The sequence below is a fragment of the Leucopleurus acutus genome, assembly GCF_964270905.1.
Source record: "Leucopleurus acutus genome assembly, chromosome: 5".
Classification (NCBI taxonomy): domain Eukaryota; kingdom Metazoa; phylum Chordata; class Mammalia; order Artiodactyla; family Delphinidae; genus Leucopleurus; species Leucopleurus acutus.
In genome coordinates this window covers 14,468,359-14,494,343 of record NC_139147.1, presented here as the reverse complement: position 1 = coordinate 14,494,343, position 25,985 = coordinate 14,468,359, and the positions used below count along the sequence as shown (strand labels likewise).

The following is a 25,985-nucleotide window of genomic DNA, read 5'->3' as shown; positions in this document are numbered from 1 at the left end:
TTGATCTGGAATTAGTTGGCTAAGGTAAACAAAATTTTGTTCTGTAATCACAATGTAGTTTACTAGAGAAACATATGCTTTAAGAAAACTTGGAAATAAATCTCAGATCAGTAATTTACAATCTGTATGATCTTGGCTAAATTAGGAACAATTATCACTACCTTGCCAGATATTAAAGTAATTAAATTAATTAAATAAGAAACATGACCCACAGCTGGCAACACAAAATTATCACATGTGGGCTAATGTATAACTATCAGCAAGTCCTATCTAGTCATGGAATATTGGATGTAAAATTTCCCTTAATTATCCAGCTCTTAGAATTTTGAACTATGGGGAGATGAGAAGTGAATATTTGTCTCCACTCACACAGAATAAACCTCCAAATGGAAAAAAAAATACAACATGTAGAATTTCTCATCAGTACTATCCTAAATCTAAATACCACTTTCCCTAGATTTCACTATCATCTGACCCAAAATATAATTTATTTAAACTCAGATCCACAAACATTTACAGAAAGTCTAGTCATATATTGAATAAAAGGAACCTTCAAAGAGCTCAAATTCTGGAGAGGAGTTCAGAAATACAATTGAAATGAAAAATTAAGCATGACATTGATGTAAGAATAGACAAATAGTGAATAGAACAGAATAAAGAGTCTAGATATTGACATACCCATATATAGATACTTGATTTATGTACCAAGGGCATTGAACTGCAGTAGAAAATGGAGCACGTTTTTAGGAGATGGTGCTGGATCAACTGCAATTTTGGCCCCTAGGACACACACACACAACACACACACACAAACACACACACACAAACACACATGAATTTCACATTGATGGTATATTTAAATGTTGAAAGGAAAACAAAAAACATTTTCTAAAGTTATCATGTAGTATCTTCATTAATTTTCTTAATAAGGACAAAAAAGTACTAACCATAAATAAAAGGTTGATAAATTGGACTAACTTAAAGTAAGGAACTTGTGCCAGTCTAAAGGCATGATTAAGTGAAAAGGCAGGCAGTGATATGGGAGAAGATATTAAATATATATATCTCCAACAAAGACCTAATATATGGACTACATAAAAGACTCTTAGCATCCTAAAAACAGACAACCAACTAAAACCATGAGCTAAGGACCTGAATATCTACTACATACACACACACACACACATACACACACACACACACAAATAATATTCAAATGGCCAGACTCATTTTAAAAATGTTCTCAACCTGATGAATCAACAGAGAAATTCAAAATAAAACCAATATTGGTTATAACTACATACTCACTAGAATGGCTAAGCTTAAAAGAACTAACAATTATAAATATGGATGAGGATATAAAGCAACTGGGATTCTTATGCTTTTGAGAGTAGAAATCAATATTGGTATAGCTACAAGGCATAACTTTGTCATGGGATAAAATAAAGCTGAGCAGGCACGTTTCATACAATTTGTCAACTTTACTCCTATATATATTACCCAATAGAAATATCTCCATTTGTATATCAAAAGATATGTACAAGAATAAAAGAGCATTTTATACATTATTTCTAACAGATCCAAGCTTGAAACAGCCTTTCTGACCAACAACGGCAGAATGAATAAATACCTTTTGCTGTTTCGGTACCCTGAATATTATACATAAAGGAAAATAAACAAACTACTGGTATGTTTAATAGCGTGCAAGAATCACACAAACACAATATTTAATAACGAATCCCAAGGCAAATTGGTAGATATTATATAATTTCATTTTAAAGTTCAAAAACAGGCAAAACTAATGTATGGGTTAGAGGTCAGAATAAAGGCTACATCTGTGAAGTAATTATTTGTGTACAAATTCATAGTATATCACATTTCAACTAAAATCTCATTTAAAATTATTTTAAAAAATAATCAGTCCAACAAGATCAGCAATAGAAATATGTCTGAGATAAAAGGAAAGCTAAGTCAAGGTGTGATTTACTCATAAGCGTAAGGGGCAAGGAGAGGGCCTGGGAAAAGCTTCGAAAAATAAAGGGTACAGATGTCACAAACTCAAAATATCTAGGAGAGCCAGGCAAGTAAGGCAAAATAATGAACTAAATTGGGTTTTGAAACAGTAGCATGAACATAGTGATAAGAGAAACCAACATTCAGCTTCCATGTCAGAAGATCCATAAGGAGAGATGGGTTCTGAGAACCAGAGGTACATGCCTTCTCTAAAGGGAACAACCACTAGTTAACATCTAGAGAACATTGTCTTTCTTGCACACTGACAAAGTTTCTAAATATTACAGTTCCTCAAAAAGGTGAACATTCATGCTTTTACACTTTAGTTTTATTTTATTTATTAAAATTCTGTTTGCTGATAAAGCAGCATTTTTTTTGGTTTTGTTTGTTTATTTATTTATTTTTGGCTATGCCCCACGGCATGCAGGATCTTAGTTCCCTGACCAGGGATTGAACCTGCACCCCCTGCATTGGAAGCACGGAGTCTTAACCACTGGACCACAAGGGAAGTCCCTTACTTTATTTTTTGAAATACATACCCCTACACATTTTATGTTGAATGAGGAAAAAATTGTACCTTTAATACAGATATGTCCCATAGTATGTGACTTCTGGTAAATACTGAGAGAGTTCAAGTTTGTCTTATGTACCTGTGTATCTCTTGTGCCTGGCACAGGATGGCTTGGGATGTAGTAAGTAAGTAATAAAACTTTTACTGAATAAATTAACAGTTTAATAAAGCTGGGCTGTGTTTTTAAAAGTGACTATGAGTCTTCAGGGTAGATCAGAAGTTCATCCTGGTCTTGATGATGACATGCAAAAGTGTGGATGCTTGTAAGAAGCAGCATGTTTAGGGACCTACATGTAAGTAGAATCATAGGAGCTTAGAATTTGCAATACTGAGAAGATGAAGCCAAAGAAGTGGGAGGGAGAAAGACAATGGAAAAAAAAAAAAACAGATGTCATGATAAGGGGTCTGTATTTTCATTTTATAGGAATAGATCATAAGAAGCCATCAAAGACTTAAGCAAGAGTGAAATATGATTCAGAAAGGACATTCTGGTCAAAATATGTTCACTGGAAGAGAAAGATAAGGAAATCATTCCTAATCTTACCTTTTCAACATAACTTCCACCAAGGACTTTTTGGGTCTCTTAAGTATGTAGGATCAGAGATATCAGAGATCTATAAATCAGCTTGAGGAATAAACCATCAAGCTATTCCCCTACTGTGAGATAAAAACATATGGTTGAGTGTACCATGTCCTAGTTACTTCTGCAGGGAGTTGAGGTTGGCCATGTGTGTGTTAAAATAAAATAATGAAAGACAAACTGAAGAACTAGATTCTTAGTTCTGACTTAAACTCATTTATTACAACCCAAACCAAATAAATTCTTCCCACACCTAAGCGACATTGAATAGCATTCTAAACCAAATAATTTTATGGCAAGGAGAGATGAAAAAAGAGATAAAAATGTAAAAGGAACAGCTCTCATTAGATCAGGCACAGGAAAATCAAGAAAAAGCAGTCACTACATACTAGGAAAGAAGAAGCAAAAGTCCATGGAGTTTAAATTTTTGTCTTGGATCTTCAGCGTGATTATTAGCTGGAATAAGGAAGTTACAGGCCTCCCCAGGCAGAGCAACATGGATGGCAAGTACTAAACACATGTGTCAGAGGCTGGCATCCACTGAAGAGAGGTTGCAGAGGTCTGAGACCGTTGGACACAATGCCAAAAGAACTATCCCAAAGGAGAGGAAGGGTAGGGTGAACAAGAAGATGATATGAAATGAGGGCCAATGTGGAGTAATTGGAGACATGAAGCAAATATAGAGAGTCTCTATTGGGAAGTAGAGGAGGGAAAATCAAGTGTTTGGATAATTCTCTGTGGGCAAAAGAGAGTTATTGACATTTTTGAGTAAGAGTCGTATGATGAAATTAATTTTAGGAGTATTAACTCTAAACACAGTATTCAAGCTAAAGAGAAGACACTAGAGATAAGAGTCAAGATGGCAGTAAGAAATGTATGTATTCACCAAAGGGGAACACAACCCAACTTGAGTGATGACGGCGATAATAGAAAGGGTAAATGTATGAAAAGACAATTTCAGTGGATCAAGGGAGAAAAGCATTACAGTGGGTAATGCTGTGGGTATGAGGACCACCAGGCAAATAACCCAAGGGGCGGCATCCATAAGTGAGGAGTCTCAGGGGTTGGCAGCTGCTAGACGCATAGCTCAGAGGTCTATAGCATACTGGGAAGCAGGATCCAGAGATACAAGAAGAATCAGGAAGAAAACTGGTGCCTTGGCAGGGTCTGGGCACATAGCAACCAGAGGAAGGGCAGCTGGAAGTTTCACAGCTGCTGGGCTCACAGCTGGCCGGCTGGCAGCTGGTAGGTTCACTGCAGGTCTCTTGGCCGTTGTTCAGGAGCCAGGTATGGTCTTGACAGCTGCTGGGCAAGCAGAGAACATCCCCACCGCTCACATTGGTAGAGCAGAGGGCAATGGAGGAGGGAGGAGGAACATGACAGGCATTTCTAAGGAATCTCAAGCTGTAGTTTCCAGAGCAGTCATTGTGCCCAGGCACAGTGAGATTTCAAGAGCAGGCAGCGGTTGATTTGAAAGAAGTGAGGTTTCAAGTTTCTCATTCAGCTTGCTCCCTGAAATACCCACAGAAGGTAGTGATTCTGTACAGACTGTCTTCCTCCTTGTTGCCTGAGATGGCATCAGAACTCTATTATAGCCCAAGAAGTGGTGTCACCACCTCCCATAACACAGGGTGTTCCTTGCAATGCCTTCCATCGATTAAGTATATCTATAAAGCAGTGTGACGGAATTTTAATAGTACCTCTGTTTCTTAAATTATCCAACCTAAACAGGTATTTTAAAGGTCATTTACTTATTCTAACTATAACCGCCACTACATAAACATTCTTAGAATTTGTCTCTTGAAATTGACTTGAATAGTGGTAACGAACTTCTTTAAAACAATGGCAAATTATCTCTCTTTGAGGGGGAATTCTATGCTTTTTGGAAATTGCCAAAGGTAAAAAACTTGAAAGCAATTTTGTCGTAAAAGAATGAAAAATCCTATAACCTAAACGATTTGGGGCAGAGAGAGTCTAAAAATAGTATACTATATTGGTCTTCCCTGGTGGCGCAGTGGTTGAGCGTCCACCTGACGATGCAGGGGACATGGGTTCGTGTCCCGGTCCGGGAAGATCCTACATGCCGCGGAGCGGCTGGGCCTGTGAGCCATGGCCGCTGAGCCTGCGCGTCCGGAGCCTGTGCTCCGCAACGGGAGAGGCCACAGCAGTGAGAGGCCAGCGTACCGCAAAAAATAAGTAAATAAATAAAAATAAAAATAGTATACTATAGAAAATTTCAATGTGCCGAAATGTGTGCTTTGCTCTATTTTAGAATCCTGGTGGAAAGTGACTCCCCAGTGAAATATCTTTTTTAAAAAGTCCTGCTCATTTTATTCATTTCAATAAATAAATTAAGTCAAGTTGAAAGTTTGATTTATGTGTATTCTTAATACAAATAAATAAATTGGGCTCCGTTTAAATTATGGACCTTCCTGCAAACAGAAGCAAATAAGTAAAACCCCTTTAAAAAAATGATACAACATGGCATTTTTCATAGTTATTATAGGCTTATCATTTCATGGTTACTCATGTTCCAACTGAAAACTAATGTTCTTGGTTAAAAAAAAAATTAGAACAATGATTAAGACATAGAAATGGATTTGGTTTTGCTTTTTACATTGATTCTGATGGCAGTTTCCAAAGAGGAACATTTAAACTGCTGTACATGGGCAATAGCATCAAAATAACTGTAGAGTTTTCCTAAGTATGAATACTTTGAAGGTTATTTGGGGATATATTTTCTGGTAAAACTTTGTTTAAACGATGTATGATTGTGTTTAGCCTCAACCATCCCACTGTATTTTTCATATACCAACATATCTAGTGGTTTCAAGGGCTATTTAAAAAAAAAATTATCTACTAGATCTAAGTTCCAATTCCCCTTAGCTAAAAATTCAATGTAAATCACAGCACTTTCTTTTATTTTTATGTTCAGTGGATATGCTTATTAATTCTCCCTCTGTCCTGGAGTAGAATCTGTGAAATAGATTGATTTCTCTGAGAGCCAATACAGGACTATTTTACTGCCAGGGAGAGAAATAGGAAAAGAAAATGATTTAGCCTCTGAGGTTCTGTGCTAACGTGTTGAAATTATCTCAGTATTTTAGGTCAGAGAACATTACCCTTTGACGATTTGTACCTGATGTGTTTGAGGAGTCCCCCCTCACTCCTCTCCCCACCCTGCCAGCTTTCATCATGTGATACTGTTTGTACACATTGCAAGAGTCCTGTTGTGAAATCCTGGATGCTTCAGCTGAATGGCATTAGTAATAAGTATAGCCATATTTAATTGAAGGCTTATCAGTTTTATAGGTCAATGCTGTTTATGCCTGCTCTTCTCATTTATAAGCAAGAGTCTGACATCTGCATCATAAGTACATCAATATATTTGTGTGTATGTATGTATATGTATTAGTGTCTATTCTGGGCAACACCTTGCAATGTGCATACCCACATGTGTAATGTCAATTTATCCTCATAATTCTTTACAGTAAATTTTAAAATTTCAAGTATTCATATGAGAAATATTGAGATATGGAAAGTTTTGATATGAAGAGAAACATTTAAACAAAGGGGGTTCAAACATTTGTTTGTCCTTGACCCCTAAAATATTTTATTTCCCATTATCCAATATGACAGTATATAGATACATTGATACCATCATTTACTAACTGGTTGACCCTGGGCAATTTGCATAATCACTCTGATCCCCAGTCACTATCAGTATCCTTTCATGAAACAACAGAAATATTTATGTCTATTTTCAGTGTCATTTTAGGATATGTTGAGATGTAAGAAAAAGTAAGTGTAAACTGCAAAACACTATAGCAGAATAATTAATTTTCTTGCTTTCAAATTCTTAACCCATTCCAAAGAGTACCACCTTGGGTTTAATGCCTTTAGAGCACCTCCACAAGACTCTCATTTTTCTGTTGTGAGTAGGTAACACTGCAAAAATATTCATGGATTTCAAAAATTAGAAGTGCCTTGAATGTAACTTGTCCCCTAATATAACAAATGTTGAACTGATGTTTTTTGATAATGACTCTCTCAGTATACAAGTAGAGCTCATGCAGACATAACAGCAGGTACCTCATTAGTAAGCTTTTATAAACTACATGTTTCAGGCTCTTCTTCTGATGCAAGAGCCCAGGAAGGGACTGAGGAACTGGGTATTCTGTGTGTTCCTCCAGATTTACCCACTTTGTTGCTTTTTCTTCAATGAACTAGGGGTCCTTACCTCTCCTGCTCTAGAAAAAACAACCCTGATTTTCCCTTTTCCTTGGACACAAAGAATCCTCAGAGCATTGCAACAATAAACTTATGCCAATAAATGACTCCCTTGTATTCACTCATTCATTCAACAAATATTTATTGAACATTTTGTATGTGCAAAACATGATAGACGTTGACAATGATACAAAGATACTATTGATTTCTGCTTCCAGACACATCCAATCTTGTAGATGTGATAAGATGGATACACAATCCAAGTCACTGTTTAATAAGTTCTATAAATGGTATATGGAGAAGGGCAAACGTTGTTCATGGGCTTTACCTAAAGTTGGCTGTTGATATTAATTTTGAGGGATGGGAGGGAATGGCAGGTGTTTAGGAGAATATGAAGACAATTCACGCTGTGGCAAAAGGTATAAAGACAGAAAAAAAAATGTTGACCATGTTTTCAGTGGAGGGTTCTTACAGGCAAGCTGTAGTAAGTAAACTTAGATTCACATGCTAAATCTAACTCAATCATCAAGGAAGTAGTTAAGATTTTGTCCTACAGGCACAGTGATCCAGTAACTGATTTCAAGAAGAGAGAGCTATGATTAAATTACAGCACAGATTGGAAAGAGGGAAAACCCACTGTTTCTTGCAATGCAAAGAAAGGAGTGTGTGTGTGTGTGTGTGTGTGTGTGTGTGAAAACACACACACACACACTCCTTTCTTTGCATTGCAAGAAAAACATTCTTTTTACATGACTTATTTTCTGAATATATTACGGAACACTTATTAGCTATTATTTACTGAGTCCTTATTATACACCAGGCATTGTTCTAAGTGCTTTATATGTATTAACTGATTTAATCCTCACTACATCCCGTTCAAGTAGGCGTGATCATTATTCTCAATGCATGTGGAGAAACTTAGTTGATCCTTAATAAATATAACATTCACAAAATATAACTTAGATTTTCTTTATCCAATAAAAATTGACCATTACTTAGTCAAGAATCTCTTTTACATACTTTTATCACCATCTATCCATTTTCACCAGGGAAAGTCAACTTTCAAGGAATATAAAAGAAAACGAAGACAGAAAGAGATTCAGGTGGACTGAACACCCTTCTGTCAAGCTTTTTTTTCTCCTGCCCATCCTAATATTCTGATTAGTATTCATCTTAGCTTGGCTTAGAGAAGACAACCAGTTAATTATCTGAAGTCAGTACATTGCAGTCTGCAACATAATGAAGCGTTCTAATTTTAGCACCCCCTGTTGGATGTCATGTGTAAAATCATGAAATTATAATCAATTGAAAGAATTAAGTAATGTAGAGTTTGCTTAATGTAGAGTAACTGTAATTACTAATTAAGTAATTAAGTAATGTAGAGTAACTGATAAAGTTGTCAGGCTGTAATCTACTTTCAATTGAATTTTTACTATAATATTCTTGAGTATGGAAACTATGGCTTACGCGTGATTTCAACAAAATTTGCTACACTCATTCCTACTTTATTCTTACGCAAGAACTTTCCCTCCATGATGTTAGAAAATCATTTGAATCCTTTCATTCCTGTATTAAAGACAGTATAGGTGGAGGTACCCCTTCCACAATTTATATTTAATCCTTGAATTGTGTCCCTTTCACATTATTAGTTACTATTTACTGAGTCCTTATTACATACCAGACATGATTTTACATGTATTAACTGATTTAATCCTCACAGCATCCCTATTCAAATGTTTTGAATTCCTCTCTGTGCCAATATGTTTTATCAGCTTTATTGAGGTATAATTGACATACAATAAGCTGAGCATATTTAAAGAGTACAGTTTGATAAATTTTCACATTTGTTTAAACCCAAATCAAGATAATAATCATATTCATCACTCCCCAAAAATCTCCTTATGCCCCATGTAGTCCTTCCCCTCCAGCTTTCTCCACATCACTCCACCCCTACCCCATCCCCAGGCAACCATTAATCTTCCTTCTGCCACTTTGTGTTAGTTTCTATTTTCTAACATTTCATTAAATGAAATGAAATTGTAGAACCTATATTCTTTTTTTCTTTCTTTCACTAAGTATACTTATTTTGAGATTCATCCATGGTATAGTTGTTCCTTGAATTGCTGTTCAGTGTTCCATGATGTGGATATAATATAATATGTTTATCTACTCATAAGTTGATGGACAATTGGGTTGTGTGCAGTTTTTGGAAACTACAAACACAAATATGCTATGAACATTTGTATACAAGTTTTTGAATGGACACATGCATTCAATTCTCTTGGGCAGACACTTTGAGTGGAATGATGTGATCATATGATACGTCAATGTTTAACTTTTAAGGAACAGACTGCTTTCCAAAGTGACTGCATCATTTTATATTCCCACCAGCAGTGTATAAGAGTTCAAGTTGTTTCAGGTTTTTTTTCCAACATTTGGTATAGTTACAGTTTTAAAAATTTTAGTCATTCTATTAACTGTATATAGTAGTATTTCATTGTGGTTTTAGATTGCTGGTGACTGATGATTCTGAGCATAGGCATTGCTTATTTTCCATTTTCCATCATTGCTTATTTTATACCTTCTTTAATAAAGAAACTGCTCTATGTTTTGTACATTTTTCTATTGGGTTGTTTGCTTTCTTATTGTTGAGTTTGGAGTGTTCTTTAAATATTTTAAATACAACTCCTTTATTAGATATATGATTTAAAAATATTCCCTAACAGTCTGTGGCTTGTCTTTTTATTCCTGTAATAATGACTTTTTGAAGAGCAGATATTTTTAAGTTTGATGAAGTTCAATTTATTAATTTTTAATTTATAGATTGTGTTTTTGATGTTGTATTTAAGAAATACAACCTCGTGTCTTAAAGACTTCTTTGCCTATGTTTCTCCACTCATTCTTTTTTTTTTTGAAATCTAATTTCTATCCTCACCAACATTTCAAGCTGTTATCTTAAAGATCACCAATGATTAATTCCCTACCCAACAGCTATCTTGGCCCTCGTTCTGAACTCCATGGCACATTTGACATTGCTCTCCATACTTTCTACTTTGAAACATTGTTCTCCTTCTATTTCAGCAATGCTTTAATCTCAAGGTTCTATTTCTGTTCCATGAAATACCTGTTTCGTCTTTATCTACTTCCCTTTTCTCCTTCTATTCCCCAGAATATGATCCTTCTTAAGCCTCTTCTTCTTCTGCATTCTTATCAATCTGCATTCATTAATGTTAAGCATACAATTAATAGTTCTACATGAATTCCTCTGAATTAATAATTATAGGCTTGCTCTCTTTCCCGATATCTGTACTTGCATTTGCAATTGTCTTCTAGATCATTCCACTGGGGCACCTTATACTTCAAATTAAATATTTATATGTACACAATGTACATAGTGCTTTCCCCCAAGTTGATTCCTCCTCCCATGAACTTTATATCTGCTTATGGTACCATATTCTCTTAGTCACATGGGCTTAAACTTATAAAACTATCCTCATTAATACTTCTATCTCTATCATATTCCCGAAGATGAGATTAATAGTGAAATTTAGCTCAGGTAATGTCTCTTCCTTGGTTGCACTTATCTTGAACACTTCTCTATTGCCCACAAAAAGAAAAAAAAAAGAAAGAAAGAAATCAAAGATCCCTAAATTGTCATTCAAAGCTATTCATAATATGGGTCCAAAAAACATACATTGCTAATCATAAGTCCTTCAGGTTTTTTTTTTTTTTTTGGATGATCCTATTTGCCATTCTCAGTATTTACTGAAAATGAATGACTCACTAACATTGCTGGTTTCCTCTTTGCTCCTTAGATGCTTTTCTACCCTGTCTCTCCTTACCCATCCATATCTTACTTATTCTTTACAGTTCAAGTCAAACATAACAACTACCAGGACATCTTTACTTCTGCCCAAGCAGAAGTAATTTCTTTTCCCTTTGAACTTATTTCTACATTACCTATCTCCTATTATACTAATCATTTCGTACCTTATATTTTATTCAGTATACATCTTATTTTTGCTTCTCAGTAATAATTATATTAACGACATTATAGCCTTATTTATGTTTGTATTGCTAAAAATGCCCAACATGCTCACTGTTTTTTGTAAACATTTATTTTAGAAATGAATGAAAAGAGTCTGTCTTAAGTCGTACTTTCCAATGTTTCCTAATCTGTTCATTGGATGTTGATGTATATCTTCGACCTTTAGTTTTATAAATTAGAGCTAATCGTTGTTTTTGGTTCCTTGAGAGCTTTTCACAGTGAAAGCAAAGATTTACTCTAAACCTCCTAGAAAGAAAGAGGCATAGGTCTTTTATAGTGCTTGTCTTGGATTTTTCCCATATAATGCACTTTATAGCCAGGGGTATTCAGTTCACCTCCTGGTCACAGAAGACCCTTGTTCAGCTATTTCCTTTCATAGCATAAACACTTCTCCTGGCTACTTTTTACCCCAGACTCTCTAGGCACATAGGAACTCCAGAAAAAGATTTTATAAGAAAAAATTATCATTTTAGAGTGTAAAGGTTTTCTAGTTGTTTCTTGTTTGTTTGTTTTTAATAGAACATGAGATCAAAATAGCAATGCTATGACTTGTCAGCAGCTCAGCAGTCCCACTAAAATCAATAGCTGGTTTCTGGGAGTTTGGCTCTAGCAAACCTTTATCCCGCCAGAGAGAACAGCAGGGACAAATGAAGACTCTGAGTTCCCTAAAACCTTTTTTTCCTCTGAAGCATTATTTTATAACGCTTCATAAAATATAGAGAATCTTCTTCAATTAAAAGACTGACATTTAATTGATTCAGGTCTTTATCCTGGTCTTTATAACAGGCTATTCCCCAGTTCTGATAGAATAGTTTCTTGCTTTCTTTTTCCCCAAGATGAAGAGGTTTTTTATTTTTCTAGAAGTTTTCTCATAATATTTGAAAACCTCTCATCTCTTTCCTTGACTAATACCTCTAGAGATGGTATTATTTTATATTCAGGTAAGTTAATCTGTGATGAAATACTCTGAAAACCTGAGAATTGGTTACTATAAATAGTAACCATATTTTCTTTTTTTTTTTCATGTTGGAAGTAGGAAAAGGAGATATGTTCCATTCTCATCTACCTTATATCACCAGGAGTTCTTCTCCAGAGAAATTCAGGTCTATTCTGGGGAAAAATACTCCTATCTAAAATACTAAAAATATTCCTATCTAAAATACTTGTGGATTGGATTATGTAGCAAATGGTCCTTTACCTTAAAAAAAGTCCTAAATCAGGGCTTCCCTGGTGACGCAGTGGTTGAGAGTCTGCCTGCCGATGCAGGGGACCCGGGTTCGTGCCCCGGTCTGGGAGGATCCCACATACTGCGGAGAGGCTAGGCCCGTGAGCCATGGCCGCTGAGTCTGCGCGTCTGGAGCCTGTGCTCCGCAAAGGCAGAGGCCACAACGGTGAGAGGCCTGCGTACCGGTAAAAACAAAAAAGAAAAAAAAAACAAAAAAAACCCACAAAAAAACAAACAAACAAACAAACAAAAAGTCCTAAATCAGTAAGTTCCTTGATAATGATATGAAACATCACTAAGACTATGGAAGACCTAATTTTATGATAAATAAAACAGTACTTTTCATAATAATCATCCAATGTCTAGCATTTCAACATTAGACTTGGGCATGAATGATCTGACTTAAGGTTTTAATCTTCATGCAAAAAATTAAAGAATGAAGAAATTGAAAGAAAGCGAAGATAATGTGACCTTGTAGGTGGGGCCTTTTGGGTCCATTCAATGTACTTTTGTTGTTTCAAGTGTTATAGGCCTATACTTCCCCATTCTGTCAATTCCAAAGGAGATTCCCCTTGATTGTGAAGAACTGTTTGTATAGAAGTGCTAGTAGGTTTGGGACCCCTTTCAGCTACAAGATCCCGTGACTGATGATTATGCTAACTGGAATCTTTGTGAAAGGGAGTCTCTACCCGTTTAATGCTGCTTGGGGACCTATTAATAGTAACTTCACTGAAATACAGAGGAAGACATATTGAATAGATTTGCTTGTAGACTCTGTTGGTCAGGTTAATCACAGTAGCCAGTGGAATGACAAACTCACAGGAAAATTCATGAGAAGTGTTGCAGCAAAAATAGAACTGAAGTTTTCCCTTCCCTGAGAACAAGGAAAATAAAGGGAAGAGTGAACAGGCTAGAGAAGAAACATAATCTGGCCTGAAAGTGTTAATCACTCCTTGTTTTACTTTAACTGTCACTAATTTGTAGTAACTAGGTTTGTACTTACAAAGCTAACCTCACTCCCTGACACTATGTAATTTACATTTGGCACCTATCACCCCTAACTCTGTGTGACTTACATCCTGTGCCTCTCACTCCCTAACATTATTATGTCCCGGCACCTACATTCTATATGTCCCTCATAACAAATCACCCCTTATAGTTTTTGCATTTCAGAAACAAGCTCACCGGCCGATAAACCAGAGGCAAACAGATGCAATTATCAGACTGCCAGACACCAATTTCCAGGCCTCCTGATGCTAGCTATGACTGTTTTGAAATAATGCAAAGGAAAGGAAGAATGCAAGATGTTCACTACTTTGATCCTTATCATATATCCCAGACAGTGAGCCCCACATATAAAATCTTCCTTGATTCCCAAGGAGGGGGAGACACAGTTCTTGTGGCGCTAGCCTGCTGTGTCTTCCCTTCTGCCTGGCAGAAAAAATGAAGCCATCTCTCTCTTCCTCTAAAATCCCTGTCTCTGTATTTCTGTTCAGCCTCAGTGCACAGGGAAGCTAATATTTCAGCAACAGAAGCAGTGCAGTGTAGAGACGTGTTGGATATTGGGGGGAAAAAGTCCCCATAGGTCTCTTGCATTTCTGCCTGTCTTTAGAACAGTCACTGGTTCCCTCTGTTCTGAATTATCTTTGCAAGAACATTTGTATAGCAAACAGCCTTGGAAAATAGATGTAGTATTTCTCTCTGGGGCAAGTGACAGGCATGCTTATTGTCCATTCTCATGTCCATGATTCAGGCTTCCTGAGCTCAAGATTCCTCTCCTATAAAACAACTCACTACGTATACAGATATCATCTGGCCGTCTTACTACTGGCCTTTGTGAATTGAGGCTCAGGAAATTGCTGCAAAGGCTATCACTCTGGCTCTGCTATTGCCACGAATAATAAAGTCTTTTTCTCTGATCCAGGTGTTGCATGTCTTCTGCCAGCATCCATGAAGCTGTGACAGGCTATCTTGTTAGCTTGCAAATAGGGTAAAATCTTGGACATTTTATGGTTCTTATTGCCCTTTCTGACCAGTTTCTCCTTTCTAGCTGAAACTGTGGCACTGCAATGTCCTAACTAACTCTGTTTTAGCAATCATTTATTAAGACAGAAATTTTTAATAGAAATACAATAATCATAATAATATGGAAATAATGATGACAAATTTATGCAGCAGTAACTAGTGGAAATCAATCAAAGTTATCAGAAGATGAAGTAAGCAGCTTGATGCCATATTGAAAACATATCTTAAAAACTTAAAGGACATTAAAAAAACTGACAAATTGGGCTTCCCTGGTGGCACAGTGGTTGAGAGTCCGCCTGCTGATGCAGGGGACGCGGGTTTGTGCCCTGGTCCGGGAGGATCCCACATGCAGTGGAGCGGCTGGGCCCATGAGCCACGGCCACTGGGCCTGCGCATCCGGAGCCTCCCACCTGCAACAGGAGAGGCGAGGCCACAGCAGTGAGAGGTCCGCGTACCGCAAAAAAAAAAAAAAAAAAAAAAACAACTGACAAATTAAAGGAAAAATGGTAAATCATGGTTTAGTTAATAAACAGTCAATAGTGAAACAATAGTTGGGTATAGCAAATTTTTCTTTAGAACAATCTAGCCATATAACATGTCTTTTAAAAGAGAGCCCACCTCTCTCAACCAGGCTAAGTAGTACAGTTTAGGTAATTTATTTAGGAATTGGCAACTATGAGGGATTACTCAAAACACCTCCAAGTGTAAGATATGGAACTCAGGGGCAAAAGTTGTTGAATAAGGTAGCTCATTTGTTAACAAGCAAAAGCACTGCACTAGGGGTCAGCACTGCTGAACCTCAGTCATGGATGAGCCATAAGTAACAGCCCAAGGATGAATAGCCACGAGACCTTGTATGTAGCCTTGTACTGTCCATGTAGCCCAACGTTTTGAGTGCAGGTTGCTGGATAGTAGGGACTAAAGACCTCAGAAGATAAAGGCAGGTAATGATTGTATGGCAGGCTCTGAACATACCATCAGCAGAAAGGTGTAGGACGTGGTTTCACAGGAGCTGTGTGCAGGCATGCTGGTTGGCAGTAGGTGGATCCCTTCCAGTTTCTTGGCAGTCCTTCAAGAGCTGGGTTCTGCCATGACTGCCACTTGCTAAGCAGAGGACACTGATACAGAGCAGGGCCCTGTGGGGTTCCTGGGCACAAAAGCCTTTCTGTGTCCCCCATTTCTTGATTACAGGAAATAGGCTTTATTCAGCCTCCATGACCTTCCCTGAGTTCCAACCAGCAGATTCAAAGTGTTGTTAATTAGGGAAGGGAAGGGATGTGGAGACAAGGGCCGGGCAGTCAAAAGAAACAGTAGTGCAGCCTTGGGGCAGGGTCCTGGTGCACCATTAAGGGATATGCATCACAATATTTTTGAGCTGTCCTGTGGATACTGAAACCACCACCAGGGGGAGAAAATAACAGTAAAGGATAGTATGCTGCCCACAAGCACGTCGACCCCAGACCGGTTGGAACAAGACGGTTGATGATGCTGACCCCCACTTACCTCACCACCAACCAGTCAGAAGCTTGTCCATGAGCTGATCATACCCTCTTTGAACTATTACTATAAAACTTCTCACTACCCCTCCCCCCAGGTCGGGACACACAATTTTGAGGGCATTAGCCCACTGTGGCCCCCTTTGCCTGGCAAAGCAATAAAGTTATTCTTTTCTACTTCACCCAAAACTCTGTCTCTGAGATTTAATTCCATGTCAGGGTATAGTGGCCGGATTCAGCTTCAACACCTCTGAGGATCACATGGAGGAAGTGTTACTAGAGGGGACAAGGAAACGTGGCGATGACCTCCAGGGAAATCACAGCTGTAGTTTTTAGCTGAGCAATTATTGAAAGGCAAGATGACCTCAGTGTGGATTCTAAGCAAATTACCTACACTTAGTGCTATTTCCTTCTTGTGCTGTGACTTCTAGAAGGTTTTAAGTGATGAGCATTGGCATCCAGTGCAGGATTTATTCTGACTCCCAGTTTCAAAAATGTTGATAAACATAACTCAGTTATTTAGAAGTCAGGAAATATGACTAATTAAAACCATAGAAGAGTACCCACTGAATCTCAAAAATAAAGAAATTATAGTCTTATTTACCATTCAGCAAACCACGCATTTGGAAAAACAATATTCCAACCTTCATTAAAAGATACTTGAAAATCTGAGGATAGATTAATGTTTATTACATCTGCATAATTAATTTAATTTAGGCCACATTTATGATCCAGTAAAGGTTTTTTATGTGTTATGTGCGGCCTTTAATGTACATATAAGGGTCATTAAAATTATTGTGCTTAGTACATTTAAATATTTTTAATAAATTTCTCATGAGGGATACTCTGGATTATGGCCAGTGGGGCGCCAGAATGAGAGTCACTAGGCCTGAGTTCTAGCCGGGACACTGCTTAAGTAAATCACATAACCTTGGCAAGAATATTTACTAACTGTATGATAAGTGAAGCTCATTAAACATCTCTTAAACGTTTAGAAATAATTGTGATTCTATGAAAATGTAACTGTGAGAGCAATGAGGGACCATAAGAAGAATTCATGTACAAATGGGCAATTGGCCTTTACAACAAATACTTAGGGACTTCAGCATTTCACTCAGCTACCTGATGGATGTATGGGAGACACAACCCTGATTGGACATGTTTCAGAACCGAACACAGCTTCAGATGGTATTTGTCCTCCAGACTGGCTCGGGGGTCAGAGTGTAGCCTATATATTTTGGATTGCCTAGCATTCTGTTCGTAGCCTGAGGGCGTCAGAGAGCTAGCCTTACATTAGAAGACCCTCCAGTACCATCTCAAGATCAATGCTTTGATCACCATAGTCATTTACTGCAGGAAATTAAACCAGACTCCCAGGGACCAAGCCACCATCAGCTGCAGCATCTGGGAGAAAGGAAATGGGAGCAGGCCCACTTTAAACAATCTGCTGAACAAACATAGACTTGAAAAATGAAAGAACTACACTGACGTCTGTTTCTGTTTCCTGAGAAAGATTTCTGAAAAATATTTCACTCAGTAGTAATGGATATTCTAATTTTAATATGTTAAGTACACCTGTGATCATTACAAAGCTTTACTATGATTTACTGTAAATCCAATCATTAAATAAATAGAGTAGAGCACTTGTGAGTATCAATATAGCTAAATTTTTAAATTATTTCTTTTTCCTGCAGCTTCATTTAATAAAATATGAAGTCTAGAGGATGATATTTTGTTCTTGAGAATCTCAACATGCATTGTTACATCGGTTTCCTAACATAGAGAGTGTCAGAGTGAATGTAGCTCATTCCAAGGGGAAACAACAACAGTTAATAGCCCTACTGTAAAGGTTGACAGGATTTATGGTGGAAGAGAGCTTTTAAATCCAAGTGTTACAATCTGCACATTCAATTTAAATAAACAGCATGATACAGACCATGAAGCAATAGTGACAAGGCAGTGAACTGCTACGGGAGGTGTTATTCTTAGTCTTTTATTGAATTTTCAGTCTTCTTTTCTCATTATCTTTGACAATTAGTAGTTACTGAACTCCTGCTGGGGCATTGGCCCTGGGCTTGAAGCAGTACCATATAGAGAGATGGAAGAATAGTAATGGACCATTTTCAGTATTTACCTTTGAGATTTCTTTGTTCTTGTGTCTGGATGCAACCACATTGGTTTTGCCTCTTGCCACCAAGGAATAACTCTCTTTGAATGTCATTAATGAATTTGTTTTCATAAAGCCAGAAAAAGTTATGTAAAAGTCAGGCAAATGACTTAGTACTAGACAACCACAAAAAGGTATTTTTTAATTCAAAATTTAATTTTTAAGTGTTTAGTCTATTTGTACCTATCTGCCTATGGCATATTTTATTGCTTATCAAAGCCATCGCTCGATATAACTGGTAGTGATGAGTTATCAATTGTCCAAAGAAGTATAGTGCTTTTGCTTTGTGTTGGTTTGTTGTTCTTTTCTTGGCTTTTCTTTTTCAATCAATTATCATTCTTTCTGTTTGGGTCCTAGGGCAGGAATATGGAACCGTTCCTGACATGAAAGAATTTCTAACTGAGGGCGTAATAGGCATTCTCAGAAGGTAGAAATGGGAAACAGAACTAGAGAAGACTATTTTGGCTTCAGGAAAGGTGTCAGTGACTCTGATGCAACATGGAACAAAATAATCTCTCTTATCCCATTAGTGTCTACGACAAGCTCAACATTTTCAAAAGGATTATTATTTAACTAAAAGCAGGTAAGGGGGCTTCCCTGGTGGTGCAGTGGTTGAGAATCTGCCTGCCAATGCAGGGGACATGGGTTCAAGCCCTGGTCTGGGAAGATCCCACATGCCGCGGAGCAACTAGGCTCGTGAGCCACAGCTACTGAGCCTGTGCGTCTGGAGCCTGTGCTCCGCAAGAAGAGACGCCGAGATAGTGAGAGGCCGCGCACCACGATGAAGAGTGGCCCCCGCTTGCCGCAACTAGAGAAAGCCCTCGCACAGAAATGAAGACTCAACACAGCCAAAAATAAATAAATAAATTCAAACAAGCAAACAAACAAAAAAAAACAGGTAAGGACTAATGGGTATGAAAAACAGAATTGCTAACAACATTCAGACCATCGATCTCATGTTTTAGAAAAATCTTACTCCATACCATCCAAACACCTTCCTTGACACCTAGGTTATGTCAGTTTCATATGATTTGGAGTTCATGCTCTTTTCTAAGATGTTGAAAATCTATAACATTTTACAGACTCCAATGAAATATGCATAATTCCTTTCTTGCTTTTATTCCTGAGTTACAAATGTACCGTCTGATCAACTATACTTAGTTCTCTGACTGTAGCCTCTATAGACTCACAACAATATAATATACCAGACCAAAAATTTTCAATCAAATTCTGTATGCAGACCTTCCATATGACACAGAGACGTTTACCCATGTTTCAGCTAGTCTGGTGACAAAAAAAAAAAATCTAATATAATCAGGTAGTCAAAATTTATAGCTCAAACTCTGAAGTCCAACTCACAGGATCAAAATCCTGGCTACACATTTACTATCTGTATTATCTTGGACAACCTATTTAATTTATCTGTGTCTTCATCTTCACTGAAAAACAAATGGAAATTATAAAATAGTATTTATCTAACTGGGTGGTTTGAGTTTAAAATGATGAAGTATATGTACACAGTGACTGGTAAATAATTAGAATCAAATTATTAAGAGGTATATTATGGTTCTTGGCACAGTAATGAATAGACAAGGAAATGTTCTTTAAATTCACTATACTTGGCTTCTAGGAAAAAAGCATGTTGTTAAGCTATCTACGTTTTGAAGAACCTAGGGTAAGCAATGTCAATACACAAATCTTATGAAAGCCTTTCTGTTCAGACAAGAAGAAATTCCTTGATCTATGAAGAATATTCTGTAGCATGTACCCAGTGAATCATTTCTACATTTTTTGAGAATGCTACACAGATTATCTGGGTCATGTTCCATACTACTTATGTCCTTTGCACCTATAATGAATAGCTTTTCTCGGTCTCTGTCCTAAAATTTAAATTCAGTATAGAGAAATCATGAGAATTAGGCTTAGGTCCAAGAAACAAATATCATATAAAGTACCAAATGATATATTGCATTTTTTTTTTTCGGTATGCGGGCCTCTCAGTGTTGTGGCCTCTCCCATTGCGGAGCACAGGCTCCGGACGCGCAGGTTCAGCGGCCATGGCTCATGGGCCCAGCCGCTCTGCAACATGTGAGATCTTCCCGGACCGGGGCACGAACCCGTGTTCCCTGCATCAGCAGGTGGACTCTCTACCACTGTGCCACCAGGGAAGCCCAAGAGGCTGATTTGATTGAGCCCACCCACCCTCATTATCCTTCTTGCTCTTCACCCAAAGTACTGAATGAGGCCATTGCCCTATAAACATCTTTCCCTTTGTCTGACATTTTGTTCCTCTCATCTTATTGAAAGCAAAATTTAAATGTTGTCTTTTTATAAAGCTTTTCCCTGATTTTCCTGGTTAGATGTTATTACTTATTCCTCTGAATTACCAATGGATTCTGACACGTTCTTTATTATGATTGTACTTTACACCAAGTAATGTGTTTACTTATAGTTGTGCCTGATAATTTGCTTTCTAACAAACCTGTTTCAGGTATGCTTTTCATTTTTGTTTACTCAGTGTTTTGTTTCTGACGGCAGAACGATGAACTCCTACATTTTCACATTATCATGCTGCATTTAGCATAGTTTCAAACTCATAGCACAGAACCTACCAGGCACAATTTCTGTAACACATTCTATGATTTATTTAGCTCAGCTTCTGACAGTGAAACAACAGAAGTATATTTTTAGCACAGCACTCTGGTCTGCTTTTCTTGGGTCTGAAGCAAACCAAGAACATTGAGAAACTTTGAACGACACTTATACAAGCTCCTCATTGATGTATAATGGTCTGGGGATATTATATATTTAAAAGGACACTTCTGAGTGTCCACATTCAGCTTGACAGGCTGTACACTCAACTTGTTCGTAATGTCTTTGTAATAGATGCAAATTATTTATAATTTTGAATGACCACTCTTGTGTGATGAAAGATCCCAGTATGTCCTCCACATGAACCCTACAACAACTAATTTAATTCTTTGCACATTTATATGTATCATTACACAGAGGCTTCTATTGCAGCTATGACTTGCCTGCTTAAATGTATTAATTGGATTCTCATTGCTCTTAAAAATAAGATCCATTCCCCTTAGCCTGGCCTACAGCTCCTTTTAAGATCCAGCTGCTGCCTATTTTTCTAACTCCAAATCTTATCACTTCTCTTCTGCCCAATACACTTTATTCTCCCAGGTCTCTACTCAGCTCCTTGACCATGTCAAGCCTTTCCTTTCCTCAGTATTTTGCACGTGCAGCTGCTTGTTTCAGTCCTTCACTGCCCTCTCCCCCCTTTATACAGCTCCCTTCCTCATTTGTTGCATCTCAACTGAAGTGATTTCCCTCATCATCCCACTTAAAAAAGATACCATTCTCAGAGAATCATTTTTTTTCTTCACAAAACTTATCTCAGTTTATAACCATTTTACTTGTTTCTTCGTTATGTCTTTGCCACTACACTGTGAGTTCCATAAAGTCAAGAAGTATGTATATCTTTCTCACTATCATATCCCCAACCCTGAACACCATTTCTGGCTGTTACATAGTAAGAACTCCATAAACATATTTTGAAAAATTAATGAATAGAAGGTGCTAAATGAAAATTCACTCAGATTATAATTTAATGTCTGAAGGAATACAGTTCTGAAACCTGAACATACCCAAGAACTGGCAAGGGTACAGAGCTTAAAGAAAAAGAAATAATGATAACCATGCCTACATTTCAACTACCCCTTTGTGAAATAAGAACAAAATCATTAAGGAAGCCTCTTATTAACATGGCACAAACTGAGTCAATTCTTTTAAAATAACATTTGATTGCACATAGGAATGTTTTTGAAAGCTTTTACCAAGAAAAAGGGCACCACTTTTCACTGTCAGCACAGAATCCTGTTGCTAAATTCTGAGGGGCAAAGACAGGACATCCTCTAGGCCAACATTCACACAATTTTCCCCAGCAGTCAGCCTTCTTATTAACCTCACAATGTGTAGTAAATTAGTAAATGTCTGTGCAGTTCCAAATCTCCACATGTAAGATAGTGTCATTTGTGAGTAGGTCTGTCATTTGTGAATAAAGCCACTCCGTGAGTTCTTTTCTCTTTGGGATGAGGCACTAACTTGCACATTCTATCTAACTGAGTGTTGAATTAGTAGGTATTTCAGCATACAATTTTGATTTTGACTGGTGCTGAATTTTTAGAGGGAGTTACCTGGCTTCTTAAAATCGAATGACGTAAGTGAGGACAGCTGGTCACCTTGCAATTATTTTCATTCAACCTACTAAAAACTAAGTATTAATTTTGTAGACACTTGAATAATGATAATTATGTAGTCTATTTCATAGAATTCTTGAGAAATAGGTAGAAATAATTTCCTGATTTCTTGTGGAGATTGGACACTTTGCTACTAAATGGTTGAACAACAATTTCCTGGTCTTGAAGTATACACGATTGCAGCTGCAGTCGTACCTCCTAGCCACCAGAGGGTGGAATATTAACATTTGCTAGTCCCCTAGCTCCATTTTATTCATTCATTCATTCATTCAATTAACTTTTATTGAGTCTTTATTACTTTCAAGATTCTGTTAGATAAGATTCCATCATATTTTTTGAAAATATGACAAGGGTAAACAAACAGACAAAACAGTACTAATTAAACAAAATAATAATTTAAATGAAACATTAAAAATAGAGACTTTGTAATTAACAGAATATAAATATATATAATGCTGGCATTGGGCTTCCCTGGTGGTGCAGTGGTTGAGAGTCCACCTGTCGATGCAGGGGACACGGGTTCATGCCCTGGTCCGGGAAGATCCCACATGCCGCAGAGCGGCTAGGCCCGTGAGCCATGGCCGCTGAGCCCGTGCGTCTATATAATGCTGACATTGTGTAGGGAATGATCAACTCTATTGATTTTGGAGTCTATTTAAAAGAAGTGAGAGAAGAGGTAGCATTTCCATGGGTTTTGAAGGTTAAGGGAGATGTGGCATTAATTCTAGAAGTACTAGACCATATAAGAGCTCAGATCTACACCATGTGTTCAAGGAAATGGGAGTAGTTAGCATTGATGGAGTGCATGTTGGTGGAGTGTATGTATGTGGGGAGTGGTGAGAAGGGGACCTAGGAGAGGGCAGAGGTGGGCTGTAAATGACCTTTAACATTGTATTAGAGAGGCTTTATTGGGAAAGGCGTTGTTTCAGGTTTTAAGTGAGTGTTTCATTTAGGAAAACATTACTTACAAGTAACAGAAATTGTAATTCAAAATGGCTTAAATCAGGGGTCCACAATCTTTTTGGTACCAGGGACTGGTTTTGTGGAACACAATTTTTCCATGGACTGGGGAGGGGGAATTGTTCAGGTGGTAATGCGAGTGATGTTTCAGGTGGTGATACTACTGACTGATGGGAACCAATGGGGAGCGGCAGATGAACTTCACTTGCTAACCCACCGCTCACCTCCTACTCTGAGGCCCGATTCCTAACAGGCCGTGGACCACTACCGGTCCACAGCTCAGCGGTTGGGGACCCCTGGCTTAAATAATAACATTTATAGTCTCATGTTTACCAAAGTCCAGAAATAAGATGGTCTGGGCTCTGTTCCTCAGCCTTTCTCTTGGTTTTACCTTCTTCCATGTGATGGTTTAATATTCAGGCCACATGCAAAATGGATGCAGCATTCCACATATGGTATGACAAAATCCAGAGGAAGACATGGTTGCTTCAGAAAACTTCACAAGGCACTTTCCTGGTGGTTCAGTGGTTAAGAAACTGCCTGCCAATGCAGGGGACATGGATTCAATTCCTGGTTTGGGAAGATCCTACATGCTGCGGAGCAACTAAGCCCGTGTGCCACAACTGCTGAGCCTGCATGCCACAACTACTGAAGCCCGTGTGCCTAGAGCCCATGCTCTCACAACAAGAGAAGAGAAGAGAAGCCACAACAAGAGAAGCCACTGCAATGAGAAGCCCATGCACTGCAACGAAGAGTAGCCTCCGCTTGCTGCAACTAGAGAAAGCCCGTGCACAGCAATGAAGACCCAACACAGCGAAAAAAATAAAGCATTTTAAAAAACCAAACTTATATATACTACCAAATGTAAAATAGATAGCTAGTGGGAAGCAGCTGCATAGCACAGGGAGATCAGCTTGGTGCTTTGTAACCACCTAGAGGGGTGGGTTAGGGAGGGTGGGAGGGAGATGCAAGAGGGAAGAGATATGGGGATATATGTATATGTATAGCTGATTCACTTTGTTATAAAGCAGAAACTAAGACACCATTGTAAAGCAGTTATACTCCAATAAAGATGTTAAAAAATAAAAAAAAAAGAAAAAGAAAAACTCCACAAGAAGAACTTTACCATAAGCACTTCTCCAGATCACTCCTTTTTTCTCATTGGTTTAAGTCAGATCACATGCTCCATTCTGAACAATTCACTTTCAGTAGGGATTGGGGTGCCAGATTCAATCCTGAAACCTGGGACATAGCCATGCTGATATAAAGAAATGATTGTGGGTAGTTAAGAAGAGATAAACAAGCAAAATTCAGTTCTTGTGGGAAGAGGAGAGAGGAGAAAAACAACTATGAGGGCAATGAACAATAGGCTACCCACATGCACTTACATATTTTCTTTCCACTTATGTATTTTCAAATGTAGATATATGCATTCCCCCAAGCAAGAAAACTGAGTAAGCTATCTAGTTATCATATCCAAATATAAGCCTATGATATCAAGGAGTCCTCCCTCTCAGCTATTTCCTACTCATGATACTGCCATGTTTCCAGAAGTTCTCAGGAGACTTCTGTGAAAAGAGCTGGCCTCATACTGATCAAATAGAAGAAAGAGAATGACGCCTCAACATTAAAAAATGACTCAGAAATTGTATTCCTTTTATTATAATAAAATGAATATGTGGTTAATTTCATCCATACTTAACATGTTTGTTTCATTACACAGGTTACTGCAGTCAGTTAATATTGTAACCTCAGAATTCCATTAGAGCTTGCATAAGTCTGTAAAAGGGTCTTCTAAAAAGTATTTTGACAATTCCTTCATCTAAAACAGCCAAGCTAGTACTTGCTGAAGCATCACTGCTGTCTCTGGAACTTTTGTTCTTGGATCTGACCCATGATTAGTTTAACCAAAGTAAGATATCCTGATACGGCTGAAATGACCACTCATAGAAGAGTTTAGGATAATCTCCTGCCCAAACTCTGATTCCACTTGCCAAAAATTCCAGGGAACTAACTCTGTATTGGCAGATAATTCTTCCAATCAGGGAATCTGCTCCATAAATTAAATACTTCTTTTTAGGCAAATAACAGTAGATTTGGAATTCCCAACAGACATCTTTTAAAAAAATTAGTAGTAAGATTTATGAACTGATATCAGATTAAATGAGTTATTTGAAAGGAAAAGAGATCTCTTGTACTATTTTTAACTAGAGAATTAAGGGGGAAAATAGAAGAAAACAGAATGGATACTCTCTGAGATAAATTATTTTAATATTAATAGGATTTTAAAAAATTATCATTTGTCTAGGTAGTAGAATATAGACTCCAGCCAGATAATAGCTGAGATTAACTTTGAGGGATATAACTGTGAAGTCACAGTCTAGAACCCTTAAGCTGATTGA

At 37.6% G+C, this 25,985-nt stretch overlaps 1 protein-coding gene across 1 annotated transcript; it reads right to left on the bottom strand.

Moving 5' to 3' along the window:
- Window positions 1–3,634: 3,634 nt before the first annotated feature.
- Window positions 3,635–4,606, bottom strand: LOC309962500 (keratin-associated protein 26-1-like; the record flags this gene model as incomplete). The annotated part of the gene is made up of 2 exons (XM_082840385.1): window positions 3,635–3,755; window positions 4,170–4,606. Coding segments are annotated over 2 exons (558 nt in total), but the record flags the coding sequence as incomplete, so codon positions are not given.
- Between the last annotated feature and the right edge of the window lie 21,379 nt (window positions 4,607–25,985).